At 35.7% G+C, this 26,787-nt stretch overlaps 1 protein-coding gene across 5 annotated transcripts in view; it reads right to left on the reverse strand.

The window, feature by feature from the left end:
• Window positions 1–26,787, reverse strand: part of CDH12 (cadherin 12) — a 1,048,697-nt gene that overhangs the window by 175,144 nt on the left and 846,766 nt on the right. For all 5 annotated transcript variants that reach the window (XM_053906903.1, XM_019450745.2, XM_019450744.2 and 2 more), the window contains one exon: window positions 21,560–21,854. In XM_053906903.1, coding sequence (XP_053762878.1) covers window positions 21,560–21,854 — 295 coding nt within the window. The remainder of the gene's footprint in view (window positions 1–21,559; window positions 21,855–26,787) is intronic.

Here is a 26,787-nt window from a genome sequence, read left to right on the forward strand (position 1 = left end):
AGGCTCTGAGTTGTCAGCATTGAGCCAAACATGGGGCTTGAGCCCAACATGGGGCTTGAACCCAAGAGCCATGATATTAACGACCTGAGTCAAAGTCGGATGTTTAACTGGCAGAGCCACCCAGGTGCCCCAATAATTAAACTTCTGAAAGTGAACAACAGATTGAAATGTTGAAAGTAGACAAAGAAAAATGGCACATTTCTTAGAGGAGAACAATAATTTAAGTGATAGCAGATTTCTCATCTCAAACCATAAAGGTGGGAGGAAGTGGACAAGATTTTTGAAGTACCACAGAGAACTATGGACTATGAATTCTAGATCCAATATTCACATCTTTCAGATAAAAAAGGGAAAGAGAGAAATTGCAAAATGAAAGAAAAAAAAGCTGAAAGAAGCTGTTCTACTCTTAAAGAATGTCTAATGAACGTTCTCTACAAAGAAAAGGAATGATGAAAGACAAAGACTTGGAACTTCAAAAAAAATCTTTCTAAATGGGCAAATACAGGAATAAATATGATATATTTTTATGAATTTATTAAATCATATACAATAGTTGAAATGAAAATGACTATACTATCTGATGATGTCCTCAATGAATGTTGAGGAAATATTTAAGATGATTATATTTTAGAAGTAGAAAGGGTGAAAGGACTTACATGGTAATAAGCTTCCTATGCTTCATGCAAAATGGTGAAACATTAATAATAATAAACTGTGATAATTTACACATGTATATTGTGTTAACTAGAGCCACTAAGAAAACTAAGCAAATTATATACTTACAAAAACACTAAAATAAAGGTGGTATCCTAAAGTGTTTTTATACCCCATAGGAAGGCAAAAAAAAGAGAAACAGGGGAATGAGAAACTTAGTAAACTTAAAAAGCAAATAACAAATGGCAGACTTATGCCACAACATATCAATAGTTAAGTTAAAGTTAAATGTAAATGGTCTAAATAAACCAACGAAAAGATACAGGTTGACAGAGTAGATAAGAAACAAACAAAAACAAAAACAGCCAACAATATGCTATCTACATGAAAAGAAACTTCAAATGCAACCTAGGTTGGCTGACAGTAAAAAGATAAAGATATATCAGGCAAATATTGATTTTAAACATCCAGGCAAGGCTATATTAATATCAAATCAGCAACATAATTTTTTTTTAAATTAAAAAGTAAAATTTTGTTCCTAAATATTTTAGAACGCATGGTCATTCACAAAAATAACATGGTTTTCAATATGATAAAAGAAGTACATTAGTTTTGACATAGCCACGATTATTTTTTAACAGCGTTAATGTTTATAAACATTGTCTACTACCTTCCTTCTGAAAAGACTTCAAAACTTCCCCTTCCAATTCTACCCTACTTGAGGAAACTGAAATAAATTTATATTTATATGCAAAACAAAAATAAACAGAAAAGCATGCCAGTTATTATTCTATACTAAAAGAAAGTCTCTTTGAAGCAGCTGTCTTTGATAAGGAAAGAAAGCACTTCCTTGCATTATGTTAATCATGTAAATGAAGGTGCTTCAGCTCCCTTGCAGAAGAAAAGGAAGAACCTTTCCCTCAAATAGTGGGAGCAGACCAACTGCTTAAGCCCAGAAACAGATGACAGACTTTAGCAGGGAAAGATACTCAACATCGGCCCCAGTCTACCTCAGTGAAAGTGTGAAAACCTTTGGGAGTGGACTGGTTTATCTTCGTTTAGGATGAACTGGCAGGAAAAGATAATGAAGGAAAAGATAAATAAGGAGTGGCTGAGTTTTCCAATTTATAATTTGGGCTGTGTCATGTGAAAGTGGAGAAAGGTTTGTAGAAATAGGGCTCTGTGGTAGGAGAGTGGTGGAAAAGATGCTTCAATTCATAGCTATTCTGTTAGAGCATAATAACGCTTTTAAAGAGATTTATATTATTTAGTGTTTGTATTATTTGTTATTACATATATGTTTATACATACATATAAGGGTAGGGACTGGACAGAGTCTATGTTTTTAAACACTGTGTATATATGTAATTTAAAATTATACATAATATTTTAAAATTTCTATTAACCCTCTTAGGGTTTGGAATATGTATGAACATACATGGTTTGATGTATGCACGAACAGATTCACATTATATTTTTTAAATTTAAGACTAAAAATTAGGCATTACTGAAACTCTCAGAGAGTTTGTAAAAGTCATAATATGGCATTTATCAGAATAGAGCCATGGGAAAAAATTACAAGCAAATAGACACCAATCACAAATTAATTGATAACATTGGAATGGTATAGCACTCATCCCATAGGTCGACATAGATTAAAAAAATATATATTTCTAAGATGTGAAAATAAGCTCAACCCCTTTCCTTCTTTCAGCAGCATATTCTTTAACCAGAATATGTAGATAATGCTGTTGAGCACACAAATATTATTTTTTATAACCTGATGATAATAATTATTTTTATTGCTGTAATTTTGATTCTGGCATATTGATTGGCAACAAAATACCTACTTAACTACACAGGTTAGCTAATCAAGAACACTTAGAATATTTGTTTAGATTATTGAGACTCCTCTCCCTCCTGTTCTTGAAGTCAAAAGTAGATGTTACCTATTTCTTCTGTGTGTCTGAAAATGTGTCCTTTGTTTCCCCATCTTCCCTCCCCTGACTAGTGTGTGTGTGTGTTGTGTTGTATATCTAAATTAATGTTGAATCATTATTCAGAAATGAGGACCACTAATTGCCAGACCATTCTGCTATACCACACTGGGTGGGAAAATACATGGCTTCGCAGTACCGAGTTAGTGTAACTTTATTAGTAAATTAAATGATCTGCAAAATATAATAATGATAATGTCCCTAAGCTAAAATTCAGATGTGAGACTACATTCTGGAACTCTGTATGCTGCTTATAACTGTCAGAGCATTTGCTTTATTGTCGTAAAACAAGAGATTTTACTACTGGAGTAAGAAAGGATGCATTTCTGAAAGAGGGAGAGATAAACTATTAATTGAATTGACTCTTGGCCTGTCTTAGTAGCTTTTATTCTCTAGATACTATTTGGTTATGATTGTGAGCAAAGAGTTTACCTTGTATTCAATGCAAACAGGATAATATCAGGAATTTATAAAACACAGAAGGAAGTTATATGAGTGACGTGGTCTGATTTGTTTGGAAGAAGTACTTGTCCCAGAAGACAATGCAATCCACGTTATTGGGTAGGTGGTTATGTAATGTGTTTCCTTGTGATATTCATATCCAAGAACTTTACTGGCAGATAGGATGGCTGAGGAGTTAATTATTCTGTTTTTATTATTTTCAGGCATTATGTTAGATGTTTACACATTAATTCCTTTAATCCATACAGAGCCCGGTTATGTATGTCCATTTTACAATGAGAAAATAGTTGCTTGCCAATATCAACTCACTTGCCTACGGTCATTCAGGTGGAAATTAGTGGAGATAGTGTTGTCTTAATGAAACACCAATCTCTTTTCACATAAAATAGAGGTTGCAAAAATGAGTTCTAAATTAAAATTAATCAGAAAAATGACAAATGGTCCAAAATATAAAATGTACTGCATATACAAATAAGCAAAGATTTCACTCTCCAGGAATGCAGGAATGTTATTTGGACTATAACTCCCATGAAAATAACCAAAATTACTTGTCACAATACATTTTAAAACACTTTTTAAAAACCTTGAGAGTTTATATGAGTTTAGTAAATTATGGGGCCAAATTAGGAGAGAAAAGAGGAATCCAAACAAATATGGATATTATGTTTCCAGCAGCAAATTTCTACAAATATACATATTTATTTGAAAATCTCACAGTGAATGAGAAAGAAACACAAGCCCAAATCTAACGTATGTTAGAAGTCTAGAAGAGTTGTCTTCCAAGAGATTAATATCACCAAAGCCTACACTCTCAGAGTAAAATGACCCAGATGTCAACCAGTCCCATCCTGGATCTCACAGCCTGAGTTTGTGTGACCCAGCCAATCTAAAGACTTGAACACTGCGTAAGGTAGAGCCACTCGCGCAGTGACCAGGTAGAAGCAATTTCAACTTCAAATGCTTTGTAATGATAATTTCAATCTAATCTTACAATATTCTCATAGAATACGATACAAGGCATAATAAGCTAGAACCAACAGAACCAATATCAAACCAAATAAACCCACAAAGACTGAGTATTGAACAATATTAGATGATGATAAGTATTTTACTGCTAAAAAAATTTAGAGAGCACTTAAAATAATTACAGAGAAACAACTACGTTTATAGGTGTGAGCTTTCCTTTCAGTGCTCGGTATACAAGTCTTCTTAAAGTGGGGGCATCTCCATCCTTCATATTGTCACCATGTTCAGCATCGTGTTCTTACTGATCTCTAATGCTTGGAAACACCTATTTTGCAACTCATAATTTAGATCGCTAAACTGAGTGCTTTCTTCTAAAAGCAAAGACTTCAGACAAACATTTCCCATGAATAGGAGGCAAGATCATCTGTAATAAATTTCCTGACCAACTCTTACAGTATGAACAAAATTCCATTATTTCTACTGATTTGGGGGTTATTTTGGGGTTTAAACAAAAAGTAACATTTGCATAAAGTCTTCATTTTTGCCAGTAAAGGATATGGATTACTCACCTTTATAGGGATTAACTTTTTTACAAAGTATTTTTATATAATATTTACTGATTGGTTGATTGATTGATTGACTTTCTTATTTTTTTATTCACTTATCTGTCTGTCTACCTACCTACCTATGTACTTGTTATTTATTAGAATTTAGATACAGTAAAATGCATCAAACTTAAGTGTTCGATTTCTTGACTTTTCACAAATGTATGCATTCATTCAACCAATATCCCAAACAATGTAGACATCATTGCTTCATCTCAGAAGATTTATACAGTTTTAGGGACTAGAATACATAGTCCTTCATAAATATTCCACGTAAATTTGATTAAAATGTTGTCACAGGTTTGTGTGCAATGTTCTATAAATGAAAATAGACTGCATTGAATGATAGTAGTGAAACCTTCCAATTGTGTATATTATTGAAATATTAGGGTTAAAATCTCTGATAATAAGTAAATGTTTTTCTATGTCTCCATCTAGTTCAGTCAGTTTTTACTCCATGCATTTTGAAGCTCTGTAACTAGGTGTATATACATTCATGAGGAATTTGCACTTCGTATATCTCATTTTAATTCTGATAATTCATCTTGTTTTGAATATTTTTGTCTGGTGTTAAAAAGCCACATCAGCTTTATTATGCTTATTGTTTTTATAGTATATCTTTCTTCGTTTCATTTTTAACCTATTTTTATCTCTATATCTAAAGTGCGTTCATAGTAGACAGCACATAGTTTAATCTTTCTTATATAGCCTGCAGATTACTGCCTCTTAATTTTAGTGTGTTATGCATTGAATTATTTAGTCCTAAAAGAATATGTAGGGATTCTAACCCTCATTACTTTAGGATATGGCCTTATTTGGAGGAAAGATCTTTACAGAGGTAATTGAATTAAAATGAGGTCATTAGGATCCCAATCTAATATGATGGGTGTACTTATAAAAAGGAAACCTTTGGGGGCACCTGGGTGGTTCAATCAGTTAAGCGGCTAACATGTGAGCATGAAGTGAGCCGTCTATAAGCCAAGGAAGGAGAGAAGTCTAGAACAGATTGTGCCTCGGCCTGCCAAAGAAACCGAAACCTTGATTTTAGACTTCTAGCCTTGAGAAATGTGAGACAATAACTTTGTTTTTTAAGCTGCTGAGTTTGTGGTACGTGGCTACAGTTGCCTTAGTAAACTGATCCAAGCATTTACTACATTTACATTTAATCACCAATGTGAATGTGTTTAAGTCTACCGTGTGATTATTTGGTTACTGTCTGTTTGAGGCATTTATTTATTTATTTATTTACTTATTTATTTATTTATTTCCAGTTGCTGTTACTCCTTTTTCTTTCCTTTCCAGTTTTACCATAGGCTAAATGGATATTTTTGATTATTTTTTGGTTTATTTTAGCCTTTTTGTGTATATTGCTGTTTGAGGTTCTTGGATGTTTGCATGGAAATTTTTAGTCAAAACTTGTAAGCATTGGTAATTATTTATTCAAATATATTGCTTCTTCCCCATTCTATCTCTCATCTTTCATGGACTCCAATTATACATATGTTTAATCGTTTGATATTATCCATGTTAGTTTCTTATTTATCTCAACAATTTTTCCCTTTTATTTCAGAGTGTGTAATTTCACAGACTCTGAATTCAATGTTATTTGTAGTTTTCCTAGTAGCTGCAATTTGATATTAAGCCCTGCCTATGAATTATTAATTCATATTATTATTCATATTATTATTAATTCATATATTATTGCACTTGTTATTTCCAGAATGTCTATTTTCATAATTTACTATTTGCTATTCTATCATCATGACCATCTTTTCCATCGGTCTCAAAATATATTTATAATAGATATCTATCTATTCATTTTAACACCTGAGTCATCATGATGTCTAATATTATTGACTTTTTTCTTGGATTATTGATCACATTTTTCTGCTTCTTTGAATAAATTATATTTGTTTTTATTTCATGCTGAAAGTTTTAAATAAACCACTGTAGAAAATCTGTATATTATCTTCTTACAAAAAGACTTAAGATAATCCGTTGAGGGCAGTTAAACTACTGGCAAATATTTTTGAATTTGTCAGTCCTAGTTTAACTCTTTTTTAAGAAAAGTCTCTTTCATTTTTGTTCTTAGACTTAGGGTAGGGGCATCTGGGTGGCTCAGCTGGTTAAGCACCCAACTTCGGCTCAAGTCATGATCTCGCAGTGCAGGAGTTCCAGCCCCGTGTGAGGCTCTGTGCTGACAACTCAGATTTGGTGTTTGTGCTGACTGCTTTCAGATTCTGTGTCTCCCTCTCTCTCTCTGCCCCCACCTCTTAAAAATAAATAAACATTAAAATATTTTTTAAAACGCATAGGGCACAGCCTTTATTGAAGGACACATGATTGTGCTCCTAAAAATGCATAGCCTTTCTGGTGTCTCGTGTAAGTGTCCGAGATGTTCAATGAAATCTTCCCTGTGACTAGTCAGTAACTTCAACTTCTCCCTGCCTTGTGTTACCATTGGTATCTCGGCCCTGCAGCCCCCCAGACACTGATTCTGTTTCGGCACAGATCAGCCCTTGGTGAAAACCCAGGCTAAAACCTCACTCTGGCTTTTGCAGTGTTTCTTTGAGCTTCTCCTTACTTCCCTACACTAATTCCAACCACTTCAGCAGGTCTCAAATTGCAGTCACTTGAGCAACTCCAGGCTGTAATCTCTATGTCTTGGCTTATTATTCTTAGACTCCACGTAGTGTCATGGTAGCAAAAGTGCCCCAATCAGAATTCAGCTAAATGTAGGCTTATTTCATGGCTTTCCCTTCTCTCAAGGTTGACAAATTTATATTTTTTGTCACATACATAAAAACTGTTGCGTCGTATATGTTGTTCAGTTTTATCATGTTTATGGTGAAAATCCAAGCCTAAGACCAACAATTCTATTGTGGCCCAAACCAGAAGTCCCTCTGACATAACCTTTATTCTTCAAAAATTCCTTCCTCTTTGGTCTGCTAGTACAACATTTCCATGCTTCCTATAGTTATATTTTTAAACATTGCATTCTGTTATTTCAGCAGTGTTTTGGAACAAAGAAGAAATAAATGTGTTTCTTCAGTCTATTTTCATGAATTTGAACCAAAAGACATTGCTTTTAACATCCAGGAGACATATTTATGCACAGTATTTCCTGATATTTTATACAAATTGTATGTTATTTCCTATGTGCTGCGTCACTATTCATATATTTTGGATGAGTGGTTTTTGAAATATATAAATACTGAAAGGAGATGTTTTTTTGGAAACATCCTTATGTGATTTGCTAAGAGTAATTACAAAGATGAAGAGAGAAAAGTAATCAAAGGCTCTTATCTGCTCCAAATCGAAAACCCCATAGAAAAAGCTGCTGAAGGAAAGGAGGAGTCAGTGACTAGTATTTATTGAAACCCTTCTCAGGTTTGGTTTTTTGGTTTTGTTTGGTTGTTTTTTTGTTGACAAATGGTGTCTCTTTCCATCCTTATAAAAACAGTGCTCCCCATCTGAGCTTTACCAAAAGGAAACACTTATCTAAATATTCCCCCGTACTTGAGCAAAGCTTGAATCCAGACCTTTGGTACTCCAAAGCCTATTTTGTTTTCACTATAATATTCTGCTTTTCTGCAATTAAGACAATTATTTCTTCCCAGTGTTCAGTGAACACTCTTTCAACTTCCTTTTTTCAGTTGTACTAGTTCTTTTTAAGATACTTTCCATAAGCCACCCTCTTGAGAAGTAAATGTATGCACGGAAAAAATAATCTTGAAAAGTCCTTTCTCCTGCTATTTAACAAATAAAAGAATCTTATTATCATAAGAAAACATTCAAAACTGTTTAATAGCTGTCCCACATTTAAAATCTCTAAACCTGCTTCTGTTATGAGGAATTAACATAGGAAGACAGTGTTCTTGGTGATATGCCATAAGGATCTGTTATGGTTCGGGTGACACATAAATCCTATTTTAAAAAAATACAAAAGAGAATCTCTATACATTGTGTTTAAGCAACCTTTGGTACAAAGCTAAGATCTGCTAGAAAATGAGTGCATAATCCCCTTTATTAGTTTAGGCATATACCAGATTATTTTTTAAAAGAACCGGGGATATGAAATATAGGTAGCAAAATTTAAACGACCTTTTAAAATTCTAGAATATCCATTCTGAATAACTGAGTAGAAATAAAAAATAATGAAAGATAACCCAGTTTAAATACTAACTGAATATATTTGACAGTAGAAATATAAACATAATCGTATGGGTGAGTTGCTTCTCATTCGGCCTTTAGCTAAATAGGGACTTAATACCAGTTATAAAAAGTATTACTTCTATGAAGATGACACATTCTTTCAGATGGCAATTATATTTTTTTAAGAGATTTGAGAAAATGGAAGTGTGTCTTCTCCTTTTATAGTGAAGTTTCTACTAAATTCTTGTGATAACAATGTTTTCAGTATAAATCATTTCACTGTCAAACAAAATGTCCTTGATTAAACACATGGAAAAAGAGAAGAAAAAGGCATGAAACAAAACCTCTCCATACTCAGGCTGCCACCAATTGCTTTCTTGTCTAATTTGAATTGTGCAGTAGCTAATCATATTTTGGCATTTTCTTGCCATCAAAGCATTTCATGAAATTATCCCATTACAATGTTTTTCTCAGAGGCAAAATTAACACAGACGACAATTCAATTGACATGTTTCTTCTTCAAGTACTGTTGCCAATTAAACAAATTGTACCATATTTTCATATTCATTTTTGCTAATTATTTGTAAAATTGTAGCCACGAATTTTTTTTTCTACAAGTTTCAGTTTCTTGGTCAGGACTGAAAATAGTGCCAACCTTGATGAACTCACTGGGACCTGGCTTTCTGAGAAAGTCTCCTGTAACACTTATTGGGCAACAGCCGTTAATACTGGATGCTGTGTTTACATTTGCTTCCAGTAAATTCCAGTGAGGCAAAGAACTTAACAAAACCTGAGAAATCATATAAAGAAGGATTGGTTCAACCCAATCTAGAGGTTATTCTCTTCGACCTTCTTAGTTTCATTTTAAAATTTTTCTTGTAATTAAAAAAATATACATATATATGGTTACATAATGGAGAGAAGAATTACTTCTGCAGGGAAATAAAAAATACTATATTGTGCACCTTTAATATTTGGAGACAGTGCGTAAGTGACTAGAATCAAGTCAAACCATTTCTTTTAGCACAAACTAAATGGGACTTGCTTCTACTCTTCATTTTACCTATGGTCCTGCCATTTCTTTCTTTCTTTCTTTCTTTCTTTCTTTCTTTCTTTCTTTCTTTCTTTCATTTTTATTTCTTTTTGAGGAGGCATTTTCTTTTTTTTTTTAATGTTTTATTTATTTTTGACAGGAGAGAGACAGAGCATGAGCGGGGGAGGGGCAGAGAGAGAGAGGGAAACACGGAATCCGAAGCAGGCTCCAGGCTCTGAGCTGTCAGTACAGAGCCCGACGTGGGGCTCGAACTCACAGACCTCGAGATCATGACCTAAGCCGAAGAAGAAGTCGGATGCTCAACCAACTGAGCCACCCAGGCGCCCCTTGAGGAGGCATTTTCTAAGGTAAACACTCTTCTTTCTCATACATTTATTTAAAATTTTAACCTTAACTCCCTCTGATACACCATCCACTATTTCATGGCTCAACAAACTTGTTGTAAGGAACCAGAAAGTAAATATTTTAGTCTTTGCAGGTCATATGGTTTTTTGCCAGCACTGTCACTGTGGTGTGAAATGGCACCGACAATATGTAAATGAAGTGTGACTGCATTCCACTAAAACAGCTGATGTGCCAGACTAGCCCATAGAACATAGTTAGCTGCCCTTTCACTGGATCGTCGGAAAGAAACTTTCTGAGGGCAGGAGTTTTGTCTGTTTTCCTCATTGTTCTAACCCCTGTACCCAAAAGTGCCTGTACATAATGGGTAATCCCTAAATATTTAAATCTGTTGCACACATACCTAGAATAGAACATTTGGCAAAATACAATTTTATATGACTTGGTAAACACTTGGATCCTGTAGAAATAAGACCTTTACTGGGTAATTATCTGGCTTGATGATGAATTATTGTGCCGGTGATCGGCAGAGCGGATTCATGTTTCTAATTGACTCAGGTGCCGCACTTGATTTTCATTGTGAATGTGGTTAAAATAAACCAATTTCCTGGCTAAGTCCTGCATAGACTTTCATAGAGTGACATGAGCTTCACTGTGTGAATTGCTTGCAGTTGTCACATTGAATTATTTGCAGACATAGATTTCAAGTCCTTCATCATGTTTGGGCTAAAGATCTCATTAACTTCCTGGTCCTGCCATTTTGCCTGTCTTTGAGCCTGTTCTCTTGATGGAATATTTTCACCTTGATCAATGCGCAGAATCCATCCATGTCTGGTTGCTTGAATTTATTTTCCTTAATGCTACGCTGAGTTTATACCCATCTTCAGACCTCAATGCTTTGCACAATGGAAAGCAGACACAAAAATTAGTTTGGAAAATGTAGCTGATACCTATGTGGAATACCCAGTCCAAGCAATTGAACCTCCGAGAACTCCTAATGCCGGCATGGTTTTATATAGGTGTCACCGTGCTCCCGTGATCACTTATCATAAAGCAAGAGACAATTGGGCCAAGATTCCCTCTTGCCTGCTTTTGTGTAGAAAAAAATAAATAGAATAGAGCAAATAAGAAAAGAAAGAAACAAAAAAAACAGTCCTGCAGCTGGAAGGCAACTTTAAAGAAAAATGATGTTCATAGCTATCCTGCCAGTAGCTGGCAAAGCAGTTTTTATAAAACATATTTAATGTTTACAACCATTTGGAGGCTGGGGAAAGAGTAATACTTTAAAAATATGTTTAATGTTTTGAACCACTCAGTGGCCAAGAAGCAACTCCTGCTAACATATATTTAATGCTTAGAGTCATTTGGTGGTTAGGAAAAAAAGGAACTTCTTGTTAATTTTTAACATTTATTGCTGATCAGTGGCTGCTACAGCAACTATCAATGCAGCATGGTTTATGTTTAGGGAGTCACTGGGCTGCTACTAAAACAATTCATACACTTCTCTCAAGGCCACACAAAAACTGTCAATAGCATTACCTTTGCAATTGTACCGCTAATAAAAACATAGGAATCAAACGGAGGAATAAAATGCTCCCTGAACACACAGTCGTAACATCCTATGGCCCTGAAAATAGTCCTGCCATGCTGTGCCCTGTGGACACTTCGCTGCTGACACCAGAGGGATCGCCAGGCCTTGCTCAATTTCATCAAATGTGTTACAGCGGCTCGGCAGATTGGAAAGCACAAGTGTAAGGTGATAATTGGTGTTTCTTACAAATCAACATCTTGTCTCCACAGATTAAGACAAAAGACTACTCTACACTTAAGAAAATGTAAATCGGGATAGAAAAACTATTAGGCTTTTAAGCAGACTTGGTATATAGCTTGTTTCAAAAATGATAGTAAATATTGAGCTCATGTGTCAGAGGGGGGCACTACCTGAAAAAAAGGGGGAGGGATAATTAGCTAGGACTGCTACACGTTACACATTCTCCTGCTCGTTTCCTGAGAATGATCATCAAATTATTAACAGGATCCGTCCCTGTATATTGATTGTGTTTATCCAGGCGTTGTAGCGAATGTTACATGTAAGTTCTCTCTTTTACTACTTGCAGTAACTCTGGGAATTAGGTCTTTTTATTCCTCATTTGCAGGTAATGAAACCAAAGCACAATGAGGACAAATAACCTGAGCAAGCACTCACAACCATGGAAAGAGTGGAGCAGGAATTTGTACTCTTAAGTTTAACACCCACATGTTGCAATAGAATGTGTTACAACAGAGTTTTGTCCTCTGTCTCTCTGTAGATATGCATATATATATATATATATATATACATATATATATATATATATATATATGTATATATATATGACATGCCTTCTAATATATATATATACAGAAATATATATAAATAAATATATATTTATTTTAATATATATATATACACATATTTCTTTTTTTTTAAACATTTCTTTATTTTTGAAAGACAGAGAGAGACAGAGCATGTGCTTGGGAGTGGCAGAGATAACGGGAGACACAGAATCCGAAGGAGGCTCGAGGCTCTGAGCTATCAGCACGGAGCCCAAGTGAGGCTCGAACCCACAAACCGCATTAGATCATGACCTGAACCTATGAGATGCTTAACGACTGAGCCACCCCCCCCCCAAATATATATACATATATTTTATTGAATATAAGAATAGAAAATTTTTCCAATGTGGAAAAGGAATTTAAAAAATAGTATTTTCGCAAACATGGCTTATCAACTACTTCCTAGGTCATATTTGGCCTCTCATAGCAAAATTTGGACTCAGCTGAGTAAATTACGAAGGAACTTAAAATCAAATGAATGACCCTTCATTTAAACACAGTTTAATGCGTATGGGAAATACAACCCAGAGATAATCACTTCTAGAAACATGTTAAGTTCCTTTAAGAATCAAAGAGAGCCCTTGCTCTTTGCTTATCTTCTAGAATAATTCAGTCTTAAGGCCTAGCTAGGGTGAGCAGAGAGATTTTTGTACTGGCAGGGATATCGGGGTGGAAGAATTGGACAAAAGCTACAATAGACCTGAACAAGGTATTGAAACTCGAGCAGAGTGAGAAAGGTGTCCACACAGAGATCCGCTGGCATGAAGAAGGCATGTTATATGTGGGAAATATGGCCTGGTATGGGAATTTGAAGTCCTGGTGAGATGCACAAAACCTCCACGGTGGGGTAGAGAAGGTAGCGGAAACAGCCAGTGCAGATTTTCAAAGTCAAAGTGGAGTCACTGGAGAATCTGCAAGGTGTTGGGAGGCTGAGTGGCAGTGAAAGATTGGTGGCCTACAGGGGGCTTGGTCAAAGAACAAAATACATGTATTAAGGATAACGACAGCCAGATTTCTCACTCTTGCAAAAGAGAGCTGTAAGTTATTAGAGGGTTAAAAAAATGAAATAAATCATGGTGTTAGATTAGAATAAGAAGTATTGGTATAAAATCAAGGTTCTCAATATATTTAGGATGATACAGAAATAAATATTTTGCACATATATGCATATAGATATATTCTTTAGCTGTACCCACTGAGAGGGCCTGGGAGCAATGATTTTTCTAATAGCAAAGAACACGCATGACAACCAGATTTGGGCTCCTAAATATTACTCTCTATGAGCATGGGGGGAAAGCTTCTTGGAGAAGTCACTCTTCCCAGAGCTGAGGAAGGAAAATTGAAGACAAGTCCCACATATATTTTTGGGCCAGAAAGGAAGGGAATATTCAAATAATTAAGAGGTAATGTTGAAAAGACACAAATATCAGCTTAAAGTGTCTTCACTTTTACTTTACATTTCAGTGCATGTTATATTTTATGTTTAATTCATGTTATATTTTAACATTGCAATATTAAAATCAATAATGGTGCTAATACATCTGAACGAATTTAATACAGTAAGAAAGATCTCGAGACCACACTGACATAAACTAATAGATGGATCATTTGAAAGTGCGATGAGGACAAGGTTATCTTTCTTGTTTCAAAATATCTCTCAACAAAATATGTAACAATTACAAAAAGATAAAGAGTGACATTACAGTAGAATCATCGTCTAACGTAGATAGCCTCTAAGATGGACCTCAGTTATGCCTGCCTCCAACATTCACACCTCTGGCTAATTCCTTTCCCTGGAGAGTAAAATGGGTTTTTATCAAGCAGATCCTAAAAAAAATAAAATAAAATATAGAAGAAGAGACAGGATACCAATTCTAAGACAACAGCCACGTGACTGGGCTTGGAAGTACATCCCCCATTCAGGTGAATCTTCAGAAAAACCATATTCCTTGCCCCCACTTTGACCCTAAATCCACAAGACACTTTGATGCAGAGACATCCAGCTAAGCTGAACCCAAATTCATGACCCAGATAAACCAAGAGATAATACATACTTTCAGTCTCAAGCCTCTAAATCCAGGGGTAATTTGTTATACAGTAGTAGATAATAGCAATTTTGTACATGGTAGTGGGATGTGTTCTAACAAACACTTAAAAGGGGGTAATTGTTTACAGTTAGGCAGTGGGCTTTGAGGAGGAGGTCGGTATAAAATGCCTCAAACACACCCTCTATTGAATGTTGGACTTGGGAGGTGCTGCATGTGAGGCTTGCAGGAAAATGAGAATATTATATGGGAAACTAGAGGGTCACTGCATAGCAGCTAAGACAGAAAACTTTTGCAGCAAAACTGTTCCCTGCATTTATGTAACAACAGAAATGGACCCAGTGACTTTTAAACAAAAGGGATCCAGGTCTTGCTGGTTTTGAAGGTTCCTAGTCTTCTCAGATGGCAAATGATGCTAAAATTAAGAAATGGTCTCTAAGCAAAAATCAAATCCGGGGCACACAGGAAAGTCATGGAGTGACTGTGAAACTTTTTGTTAAGACCTTAGATAGATCAAGGATGGTCCGTTGGCTTACTATCTAGTCAGACAAATCTCCCCTCCTTAGAGATTAATGGGTAAGTATGACTCAAAGATCCTTTCTAGCTAACAATAAGGATTCTAATTCACGTAAAGACTTTGTCACTCAGGCACCTCAGTAGGGTCCAAGGTAGAGAGAATTTGTCTTGAAGAGACTTTTTGTCTAATTCAGTGAGCCCCCAAAAGATTCATGGGATACCCATACTACTGACAAAATAGAGTTCTGCATGTAGATACATCAAAAGTGTGAACTGAAGAAAAAGAGTCAGAGACTGTACAGTAAGATTAAGCCTTTGAACCCTTTGAATTCTATTGGCAGGAAGCCAGCCAAGAGAGCTGTGTGTTTGCAAATCTGGCTACATTTCACGAGAAAGGAAGGCCAGCTCAGAAGGTAGAGCCAAGAGCTGAGGTGGTATAAGTGAGAGCCATGGACAGATATTGTCGGGCCTTGAACCTAATCAAAGAGCTTTTACTATTTACCAGCTAGACTTGAGGAATTTGATGGGCCAGTAGCACCTTTATTTTGTTCATTTTCCTTCTTTTTAAAAATTATTTATTTATTTATTTTGAGAGAGAGAGAGAGCGCAGGGAAAGGGCAGGGGGTGGGGGGAGAGAGAATCCCAGCAGGGTCCACACACAGCCTGAAGGGGGTCTATCTCAAGACCATGAAATCATGACCTGAGCTGAAATCCAGAGTTGGATGCTTAACCGACTGAGCCACCCAGGCACCCCATTTTCTTTTTTTTTGAAACAGAAATGTCTATAGAAATATTTTCATTCTTATCTCACCATTGTGCGTTAGGTGCAGGGATGGGGCTAAATAACTGGTTTCTCTAGCATCACAAGTCTTCAGATCAAGGAGAAATGAATGTAAGGAACCTCATTTATGCTTGCACTTGATTCTATGATGAGTTTCTGGACTTTGAGCTCATGCAATGAGGGGAAAAGATTTTGGGGTCCTAAAAAGGGCTGAGTATATACTGCATAATACAACATGAATCAGTGGGGTCCAGAGGGTAAACTGTGGTAGGCATTCTGTAAGAGGGCCTTCAATGATCCCAGCTTCTTTGTATTCATTCTCTTGGGTAATCCCATTTCCAGAATGTGCATTGGACTTACTTCTAACAATTGGAATATGGCAGAAATGATAGCATATCACTTTAAATATTAGTTATAAATATAGACCGTGGCTTTGATCAGAGATGCCCTTCTCTCTAGCTCTCTCAGATAGCTCTTCCTGAGGCCAGGCAGTGGCTGTGTTGTGAGGTAGCCCTGGAGAAAGGTCTACCTAGCAAGAGCCTGAAGTCCACCAATTGCCACATGAGTAAATTTGGAAGCAAATTCCCACCTCCTCCCAATTAAGCCATTAGATCCATCCGTGGCCCCAGCCAACAGCTTGGTTACAACCTCAAGGGAGACCTTGAGCCGAAGGTACCCACCCAAGTCACTTCTGGATATCCATGCTTCCATGAGATAATAAGTGTTTGTTGTTTCATACTGATAAGTTTCCAGCTAATGTTTATGTTGGCTGATCACACTGCATAGCTAATTACACAACATTAATCAAATAATAAAAATTAACATTATTAGCAATGAGACAAATCAAAACCCCGTTCTATCTGACGGGATGCAACAAGAATACAGCATCATGTCTATGATGTACCTAACAAAGAAGCATATCCTGAATTTGTACATGAGGAAACATTAGGCAAACCCAATATGAAGGACATGCTAAATAATAACTGGCCAGAAATCCTCAAACATGTCCCTAAATCAAGAAAGAGTAAGGAATTGCTCCAGATTGAAGGAAACTAAAGAGATATGGCATTGGAATACAATATGGGATTTTCATCTTGAAAGTTTTGTTATTTGGGGAACCTGGGTGTCTCAGTTGATAAAGTTTCTGACACTTGATTTCTGCTCAGGCAGGTCATGATCTCATGGTTTGTGAGTTTGAGCCACATGTCCGGCTCCACTCTGGCAGTATGAAACTTGCTTGGGATTCTCTTTCTCCCTCATTCTCTCTGCCCCTCCCCCACTTAAACACACTCTCTCCTGCTTTCCCTCTCTCTTTCGCTCTCAAAACAAATAAACTTAAAAAAAGAGAGAAAGTTTTGTAATGTAAGATATTGAAACAACTTAGGAAGCTTGAATGGGGCCTAAAGATCACATTGCAATAATGCATTAATGTTAATTTCCTGATTTTAATAATCACATTTTGGTTATACATGGAGAATGTCTTTATTCATAGAAAATAGCTAACATTCTGTCTCCAACTTTCTGACAAAAGTTCTGCTTATTGGGCACAGACACTAATGATAGTTTACTCCTACTTAGGACTGTTCTCTGTGGCCATGGATGGCTCATACGGTAAAATAATATATTTACTTTATCATTTCTTGATAAAAAGAAACTATGGAGATTTATATGTTTCTAAATTATAATAATGGTATAATAAATTAATATTAGGGATAGGCTCCTTTTTCACTATTTCCTTCTTGGTGTTGGACTGTTTATGTATGGCCATGTACAAAATATTCTGTTTAAAAGCCTTCAAAAACCTCCACCAAAAATTCACTCATAGCACATATCTCCAAACTTCATGTAAAACAAAATAAAGTTCATAGGGAAAAAAAAGAGTACATGTTAATTTTTAAATTAAGCCAGCAGTGTAATTCTCTTTAGATGTACCTTGTTTTGGTTATACTTATACTACTTTTTGTTTTTCTTTTAGGTCACTGAATAAGAAATACTATTCCTTAGATTTTGTTTTAAGCAGGGTCCCCTATTCTCAGGTATAAAATAAAAAATAAAAAATAAAATAAAATAAAATAAAATAAAATAAAATAAAATAAAATGAATAAAACAATCATTCCAAAGTCTTAACCAGCTCATCCAAGATTGAAAGCTAAATGTAAGTCCCAAAGACATTTTAGAATCCAGCAAAGGGTATAACTGATTGCAATCAACTTTGTTTCTGAAGAGTCCGAGAGTCATAGTTACTTTCTGATATTGGAGTTAATTTTTTGTATAAAAATGAAGATCGAATAGTAAACAATACTGCACAAAATTCCTGTAATGGTTACATACTAAAACAGGGAATACAAATCTTGAGTTGGATCACCTGGCCGCTGACTACTGCTCAGGAAATGGCTGATCGTATTGCATAAATTATGATTCACAATTGGCATTTATCAAACGTGTCATAGAGACCGGGTTATGAATAACTCAATCAGCTGCCTCAAGATGGCTTGGCTTAGCTCAGGCAGAGGATGATGATACAAGTATGAATAAGGGTTTAAAGATGTTACACCTGTCAGCTCTCTAGGAAAAGTTACTTAAACTGCATACCATACCCATGCATGACCACTGGTATTACAGAAGAACATTACTGTAATTCATTGTTACTCTAGCGATCTTAAAGAATTAAGACCACATTCATAACATCCAAATCTGTCTCCAAGGAGAAAGTCTGAGTTGGGGAATATCTGGATCATTAAGTAATTTCCTTGGGTCAGAGTAAAAGCACTTTATCTGTGAATATTACTTCCGTGGCATACTGGATGGAGCACAAGTTGGTAACAAAGTGACCTTTCTCTTAAGCAATTAATATATTCACTAGAATTTTCTTCAACTTTCAGGAACCAAATATATTCTCTAGTCTGATAAGTCTTAAATATTAATTTTGCTCTGAAATCTCTGCTCACCTCGCTCACCACCACTCCCCTTTGCACAGTTACAGTCTTTGTAATTTTCACTTGAGTTCATTTCCATTCCATGTTTAATTGTTCATCATATTTTCTGATGCACAATCTATGATTGCTAATGACATTTGTATAATAAATTGTTTTGATGTGCCAATATTTCTTGATCTTTTGTATTACGAAATAAGCTATTTTACTGTATCTATTTTTAAATTGGTTGATTCTTCTCCAACACTGTAATAACAACGTTGCCTGTTATCGGGAAAGGACAATTATTTCCTAGAGAATATTCAAACGCAAGATTTGCTGTGACAATAGTTATTTTGTCTAACAAATCATGGTGAACTCCATTTGGTGTTGAACAAAAATAATTTTGATACCCCAAGGAAAATGACGCAGAAGCAGGAATTTGCCAGAAGGGAGGCGGTTAAAGAAAATAGAACGAAGAGTTATCACAAGTGATTTACACCAGTGACCATTTCCATGTGGTAAGAAGGGTGTGCTTGCGGAATGAGCTCCAGAGATCTAGGAACGTACATGTGACATCTGGATGGATGGTGCGGAAATTTCTCCTTAGCTTTGGGTTGGTCATGTAAAAGCAGAAATAGCAAATGCCACAAGCCCAACTGGGTCTCTTATGTTGTTTTGTTATGTGTATAGACAGGATTGTGGGGAATGGCAAAAGCAGTACGTGGTAGATACTTAATTTCTAATATTTAATTCATAAGTGTTGTTTAAACTTCTTAGTATATCTTTGAAAACAGCACATTATGTAAATGTAGTCCAATAATACCTGGGTGAACCCATAGCATTCAGTGTGGTGTCACCTTCAAAAGAAATACTCCTTTATTATTGTTAAAAAAAAAATGAAAACAGGGAGGGTGTGTTGAAATTCAGTTTAAGAATTTACTGGAATTTCTTGAATAAACAATGAGAAACTTCAGTAATGTCATACGGCAAACCATTTTTAAAAACCCATTCTTCCCCAGATCTTTCTGATACCTCAAGGCAGTACAGCAAATTGTGTCTCACCCCAATACTGGAAAAGCTGGGACCACTTTGTTTTCTCACTTTCCTACCCTGATTTTCCAGATTTATTTCTCTCTTCAGGTTCCAGGTGTGAACTTCTTTATATAAAGTTCAGACTCTGCAGTCCTTCCCTTTATCCAAATTGGCACAACAAAAGAACTAATTATCTATCTAATAAGACAGAATTTTCTAATAATGTAGAGGGATGTGTATGTTTGCTTTAAGGATGTTGTTTCTATAGGGGTGCCTGGGTGGCTCAATCAGCAACTTTGGCTCAGGTCATGATCTCACAGTTTGTGGGTTCGAGCCCCATGTAGGGCTCTGTGCTGCCTGCTTTCAATTTCTATGTCTCCCTTTCTCTCTCTGCCCCTCCCTCCATCAAAAAGTAAATAAACATTAAAATTTTTTTTAAAAAGGGATGTTGTTTCTATAATAGTCACTGAGGGTCATAAATTCTTATAAATATGTCAAATTCACACGACGTAAGCCCTGGGTTAAACCATTTAAGAACAAAAAAAAACATTGTCTTCTTAAAAACCTTACTTTTGCTCAAAATAGTGCCTTCGTTTTTTTTTTCTCTCCCAGTAATATCCCAATTTTCAGGGACACTTTCTAATAAAATCTACTTCTTCTCGATTGTACTTCTAAATCTCTAGCAATCAGCACGATATAAAAGCAACAGCTCAAAAATGTAGCAAAAACTGAATAACAGATTTGCAGCCCTGTGGTTGTACACTAATATTTAAAATGGGATGGTTGTAGGGCCAGCAGAAGCCTTCTGAGGAATGTCAGACAGGAAACTTAGCAATGGCTCCCCACAAGAGTTTCAAGTTGTAACCTGGGAGCGGTGGGTAGCTTTATCTTACTAATGTGCTAGACACCAGAAGTTACTTTGAAATAGAATAAGGGATTGGCAGTGGTGACTGAGGAATAAAAGTTATTTAAAATCATCATTAAAACCATAATCCTTAATTCATTGACCTCAAAAATACATTATCTTAGAACTTCTGAATTTAGCTTGATATTGAAATGTGAATTTATATTCTATAAATTAATACCATGAATTTATATACACGGTAGCTGAATTGTAAATTTATTCTAATGAGTTCACGATAATACTTGCTTCCTGGTTTGATGATGTAACTACTATGGGTTACTTGTAGTCAAAACGAAACAATATCATCCTTCTGGAATCTCCATCTATAGCACGCTCCTTTCTGGACCACTCCAGACAAATATAGAACACATGCTTTGGATGATTTACTGTGAACCATGAATTACTATCTGCTATTTGGTAGGTACGGTAGGTACCTGTGTAGGGATCTGGAATTGCAATGATAATGAATTTTAGTACAAAGTGAGTTTTGTACTTAATTACAAGGAACTCTTTGAGCTCAGGTGAATGCAAGGACTGGAAAATAGGGTAAATGCTATATATCCTACATGTTTATGAATCTATTTATATATTTAGATGGAGCCAGAAAAAAAAATGGGAAAAATGAAAATAATTGCATCCTTTACAGTGGAAGAATAATCTTCTGGCTTACAAATAAGATGTTTACACCAAACTGCAAAAAATAAATGTTGAAAAGGCCTCATAGCATCTGACAAAATTTTGATTTGCCTACTCACCCACAGGAGACATTTCTGGGACACTAGCAACGTAAGGTCCATCCAAGAACTTTGGCTCATTATCATTAATGTCCTGTACTTTGATGATGAATTCCGATTCAGGCTCCAGGGGCTTCCTGGTTTCTATGTCCACAGCCTGAGCACGAAGTGTGTAGAAAGGTTTCTCTTCTCTATCCAGGCTCCTTATTGCATGAATGTCCCCTGTAGTTTCATCAATGGTAAAAACAGTGCCCGCGCCGTCTCCTGAGAGGGTGTATTTAACAGTGCCCTCTCCTTTATCTAAGTCAGAATGGAGCTTTTGGGGGGAGAAAGAGAGACAGAGACAGAGACAGAAAACACCATTAAAGGGATGGCCCCGTGTTAAAAATACTTGCGGCGTAACTTTTCATCAGAAAAGTTAAAGAAAAATCTTATGGTTCTTTTTTCATTTTCATCTCCTTCTTTCTTTCCTCCCTCCCTCCCTCCTTCCTTTCCTTCCTTCCTTCCTTCCTTCCTTCCTTCCTTCCTTCCTTCCAACTCTTTGATTATAAACATTTTAAATACACAAAAAATTAGAAAAATCCATGCTAAATATTTATATATACATGTATATATCCCAGAGATTCCATCATTTACCTTTTAATCCACAGTTGACCCTTTAATTATGCAGGGGTTAGAGTGGCCGACCCCTGTAGCAGTTGAACATATGTGTATGACTTTTAACACCCACAACACTTAACTACTAATAGTCTACTGTAGACCAGAGACTTAGCAACAACAAAAATAGGTGTATTAACACATATTTTCTCTGTTTATGTATTATATACTGTATTCTTACAATAAAGTGAGGTAGAGAAAAGAAAACATTATTAAGAAAACACAAGGAAGAGAAAATACATTTACAACATTATATTGTATTTATCTATACTATAAGTTTATGTATTCGTGAAAAAAAATACATGTGAGGTTTAACCTCCATGAAGTTCAAATCCGTGTTTTTCAAGGATCAACTGTATTTGATCATCATTGTGTCTTCTTATTTGAAAGCAGAGGAGAGTTTTGGCACACCAGATGGTTACAGTTATGTGTAGTAGAGTATCTCATTTTAACAGACTGATTTTCAATGAGTTATTCAGTATTACTCAGCTAAATGTTGGATAGGATCACTGATTATCCTTTCAGATTTGCAGACAAATAGCTTGCTCTAATTCCTTCTATATATTTGAAATCTTGTAATGTAGAAAATTTTTGAACCGCTGATAATTTCTTCAACACATGTACAATTCACTCTATTATAGTATGTAACAAGATACACATAAATAACAGGGGAGGACTAAAAAAGACGATACATTTTCATTGCAACACTTTAAGTCAATGTTTTTCAAACTGGAGTCCAAGAGTTGATAGAAGAGGAACATAGACTTGGAGATCTATAAATTATCCAATAATGTATACATACAATGTAAGTATTACATCATTTATACTTCTCTAAGAATATGCATACTCATATATATATTTATAAGTAATATACTCACTATTTAAGTTATACAGCATGTATATTCTTATAACTATCATTTTTTTATTCAGATGGTGATCTAAAATGTTTTAGCCTATGCCTAATCATTTGTATAAGGCCATCTGATTTCAGAGTCCACATTTTTAGATTTAAGAGCTCATTCCAGGAGCACCTGGGAGGCTTGGTGGGTTGAGCATCTGACTCTTGATTTCAGCCCAGGTCATGATCCCAGGGTTTTGGGATCAAGCCTATCATCGGGCTCAGTGTTGAGCATGGAGCCTGCTTTAGAGTCTCTCTTCCTCTGCCCTGCTCCCCACTTGTGCTGTCTCTCTCTCTTTCTCTAAAATAAAATAAAATTTAAAAAAATAAATAAAAGCTCATTTCAGTCAATGGATCAACCAAAGGAAAACATTCTTTTAGTGTTCACAGTCATTTGGACTGTGCCTCAAAATTTGCCTACAAGCCCACCATTCTTGCATAATTTGGGGAAGAATGAGTTCTGGTTTTTTTAATGTTTCAAACCCCACAAAAAAAGGTTTGAAATACCTTAAATCATATAAATATCCTTTTGCAAATAAGCTCTGTATATTAGTATTAGTAAAATCAAAACATACACAAAATAAAGATAACAGTGGCTATATCTTTGCTCTTAAACTCAACATTCTGGTTTTAAGTTCAATAAAATAGCATCATCTTTCCAATTTAATGTTATTAAAATTAATGCATTCATTCTGTGAATTTGTATTTATTTCAAATTTTTCTCTGAAAATATACTTGTATAATAACATATGCAAAGGATTGATACATGGACAAGTGTTACAATTGAAGTAATGGAAAATAGAAAGAGAGCACATGATTTTAGTTTTTTCAAGTTCCTGTATATTTTACTCAAGTCTAAGGAAAATTGTGATAAATGACAGGAGGAAGATTTTTTTCCTCCTAATTTTTTACAAACTCTTATGAAGCAGAGGAAATTTCAAGTGTAAAATCAAGCTGTAGATAAATGTACTTTGAACTTGGGAATTTCAAATTACATATTTCACCCATACTATGAAAGATATTCAACACAGTGGGTATTGCTTTCTCTTTTAAATGTATCTAAAGATATGAGCCGGGCAAAAGCTCAATGCAAAAGCAAAGACTCTATAAACTGCATCCATTTTGCCAATGGCTCCAAAGAATATGTGGTAATATTGTGGGAAGCGAGTGAAAATTCTAAGAAGGTTTTTACAATGGGATCCAAGAAGAGTTACAAAAAAAAAATTCACATTTAGCTAAAATCAGAACTGTTTTCTTTTCTAACAGACACAAGAATAGAAAAGCAAATGTGTTTGCGGCTCTATCCAAGATCGAAATTAAATTCAGTTGCTGTTCTTCCTCACTCTTCTACTTTTCCCTTCTAATTTAAAGCTGAATTTTGTAGGGGTTAAAACTTCAGAAGAAATATGTGAATATACATTAAAACTTTGAACTGGGAATGAAGTTGATTAATGTAAAACTCTTGAGAGGATCAGAATTTTTATGGCAGTTCATTACATGACAATACCTCATAGGGGACCACCTGAGATATCTTGCACTGACAGGCAATATATTTTTTAACTTTTTTTGTCTTTATTTTTTTAAGTTTATTTATTTATTTAGAGAGAGAGAGACAGAGAGTGCAAGTGAGGGAGGGGCAGAGAGACAGGTTGAGACAGAGAATCCCAAGCAGGCTCTGTACCTTCAGCAAGGAGCCCGACACTGGGTTCGAACTCAGGAACCAGGAGATCATGACCTGAGCCAAAACCAAGAGTGGGACACTTACCCAACTGAGCCATAAAGACGACCCCTGATGGGCAATATTTAAAATTAGTTATTCAGTGGTGATTGAACTGGCACATGAGTAACTAGCTTAAAGTATAGGTGTTTTTCCAGCATCATTTCTAATATTAAATAAGTGACTGCCTGATGTGGGTATTGTAGATAGATAGCTTCTTTTATCATTTCTGTACACTTTGTTATATTCAGTGTATATAAATTGCTATAAATAAAAATACATATACCTGAAAAAGTATACATATAGATATATATCTATATGTACTTTTATATTTATTATTCTCTGACTATATACACATATAACATGATATAAAAAAAAATCAACACTTTCTTTTTTTTTTTAACACTTTCAATAACAAAATACCATGACTATTTTTCAGTATCACTTGAAATTCTTCAAAAAAATTTTTTTAAGTAAACTCTATCTCCAATGTGGGGCTCAAACTCAGGACCCCAAGACTGAGAGTCACATACTGTACCAACTGAGCCAGGCTGGTACCCCTCTACAGAATAATTTTTGACGTGCACATTATTCATTCAAGGAAGTTGAATGATTTAATGAGCATTGCCTATTTTTTTCATAAATAGTAAGATGAATGTACATGTGTGTGTGTTCTTCTGTTTAGCTCCTTTAGAGGTAATTATGAAGACCAAAAACATAATTTTTATGAATCAAAAATGTGAAACTTCAGTGATTCCAGATGTTGATCTCTGTAGATGGAATTTGTTTCTTTTTTTTTTTTTTTTTTTAATTTTTTTTTTAACGTTTATTTATTTTTGAGACAGAGTGAGACAGAGCATGAACGGGGGAGGGGCAGAGAGAGAGGGAGACACAGAATCAGAAGCAGGCTCCAGGCTCTGAGCCATCAGCCCAGAGCCCGACGCGGGGCTCGAACTCACGGACTGTGAGATCGTGACCTGGGCCGAAGTCGGACGTCTAACCGACTGAGCCACCCAGGCGCCCCTTTTTTTTTTTTTTTTTTTTAATTTTTATTTAGTTTTGAAGGAGAGAGAGACAGAGTGTGAGTGGCGGAGGGGCGGAAAGAGAGGGAGACACAGAATCTGAAGCAGGCTCCAGGCTCTGAGCTGTCAGCACAGAGCCCGAAGCGGAGCTCAAACTCGAACTCACAGACCCGGAGATCATGACCTGAGCAGAAGTCAGACGCTCAACCGACTGAGCCACCCAGGCGCCCCTGGAATTTGTTTCTTAAATCTTTCAGGAATGAAATTCAGGCTTAGCTTATACTGTGAAGCTACTTCTTAGTGTCATTTGCATAAAGAAGGAGGGAGGGTTTCAGAAGAAGGATTTTCGTGACTTGCCTCATCTTTGGGCTGTGTTAATTAACTATGACAAAGCACATGATGTTGTTTTACACGGGGCTTTAAGCCACACACATACAGAAAGCTAATGATTCCACAAGGATGAAATTATTTTCATTTACAGCAATTTAAAAATGGCAGCAAGAAAGGTTTCTTATTCCAATTATGTTTTTAAATGTTTATTTATTTATTTCGAGAGACAGCACCGACAGGGGGTTAAAGGAGAGAGAGATTCCCAAGCAGGATCTGCGCTGTCAGTACAGATCCTGACATGGGGCTCGATCTCTCAAACCGTGAGATCCTGACCTGAGCTGAAAGCAAGAGTCAGACACTTAACTGACTGAGCTACCCAGGCGCCCCTCCAATTATTTTTTTCAAAAGCTGTTTCTGAGTAGGTGCTGACTGTATTTACTGACTAAAGCAGCCAATTTCAAAAATATTATTTTTTAGTATTGACATTTAAAATTTCTCCCGGAAACAGAGTTCTATAAACACTAGATGTAGAAATCCGCCCTGTCCGAGCAGTTGTTTTGTGGAAGTGGTGGTGGTGTTTTCTGACGTTTTCCAAGTCATCTCAGATGGAGCATGAAAATATGAT

This window comes from Panthera pardus, unplaced genomic scaffold, assembly GCF_024362965.1.
Source record: "Panthera pardus isolate Hobbes unplaced genomic scaffold, ASM2436296v1 HiC_scaffold_2, whole genome shotgun sequence".
Taxonomy (NCBI): domain Eukaryota; kingdom Metazoa; phylum Chordata; class Mammalia; order Carnivora; family Felidae; genus Panthera; species Panthera pardus.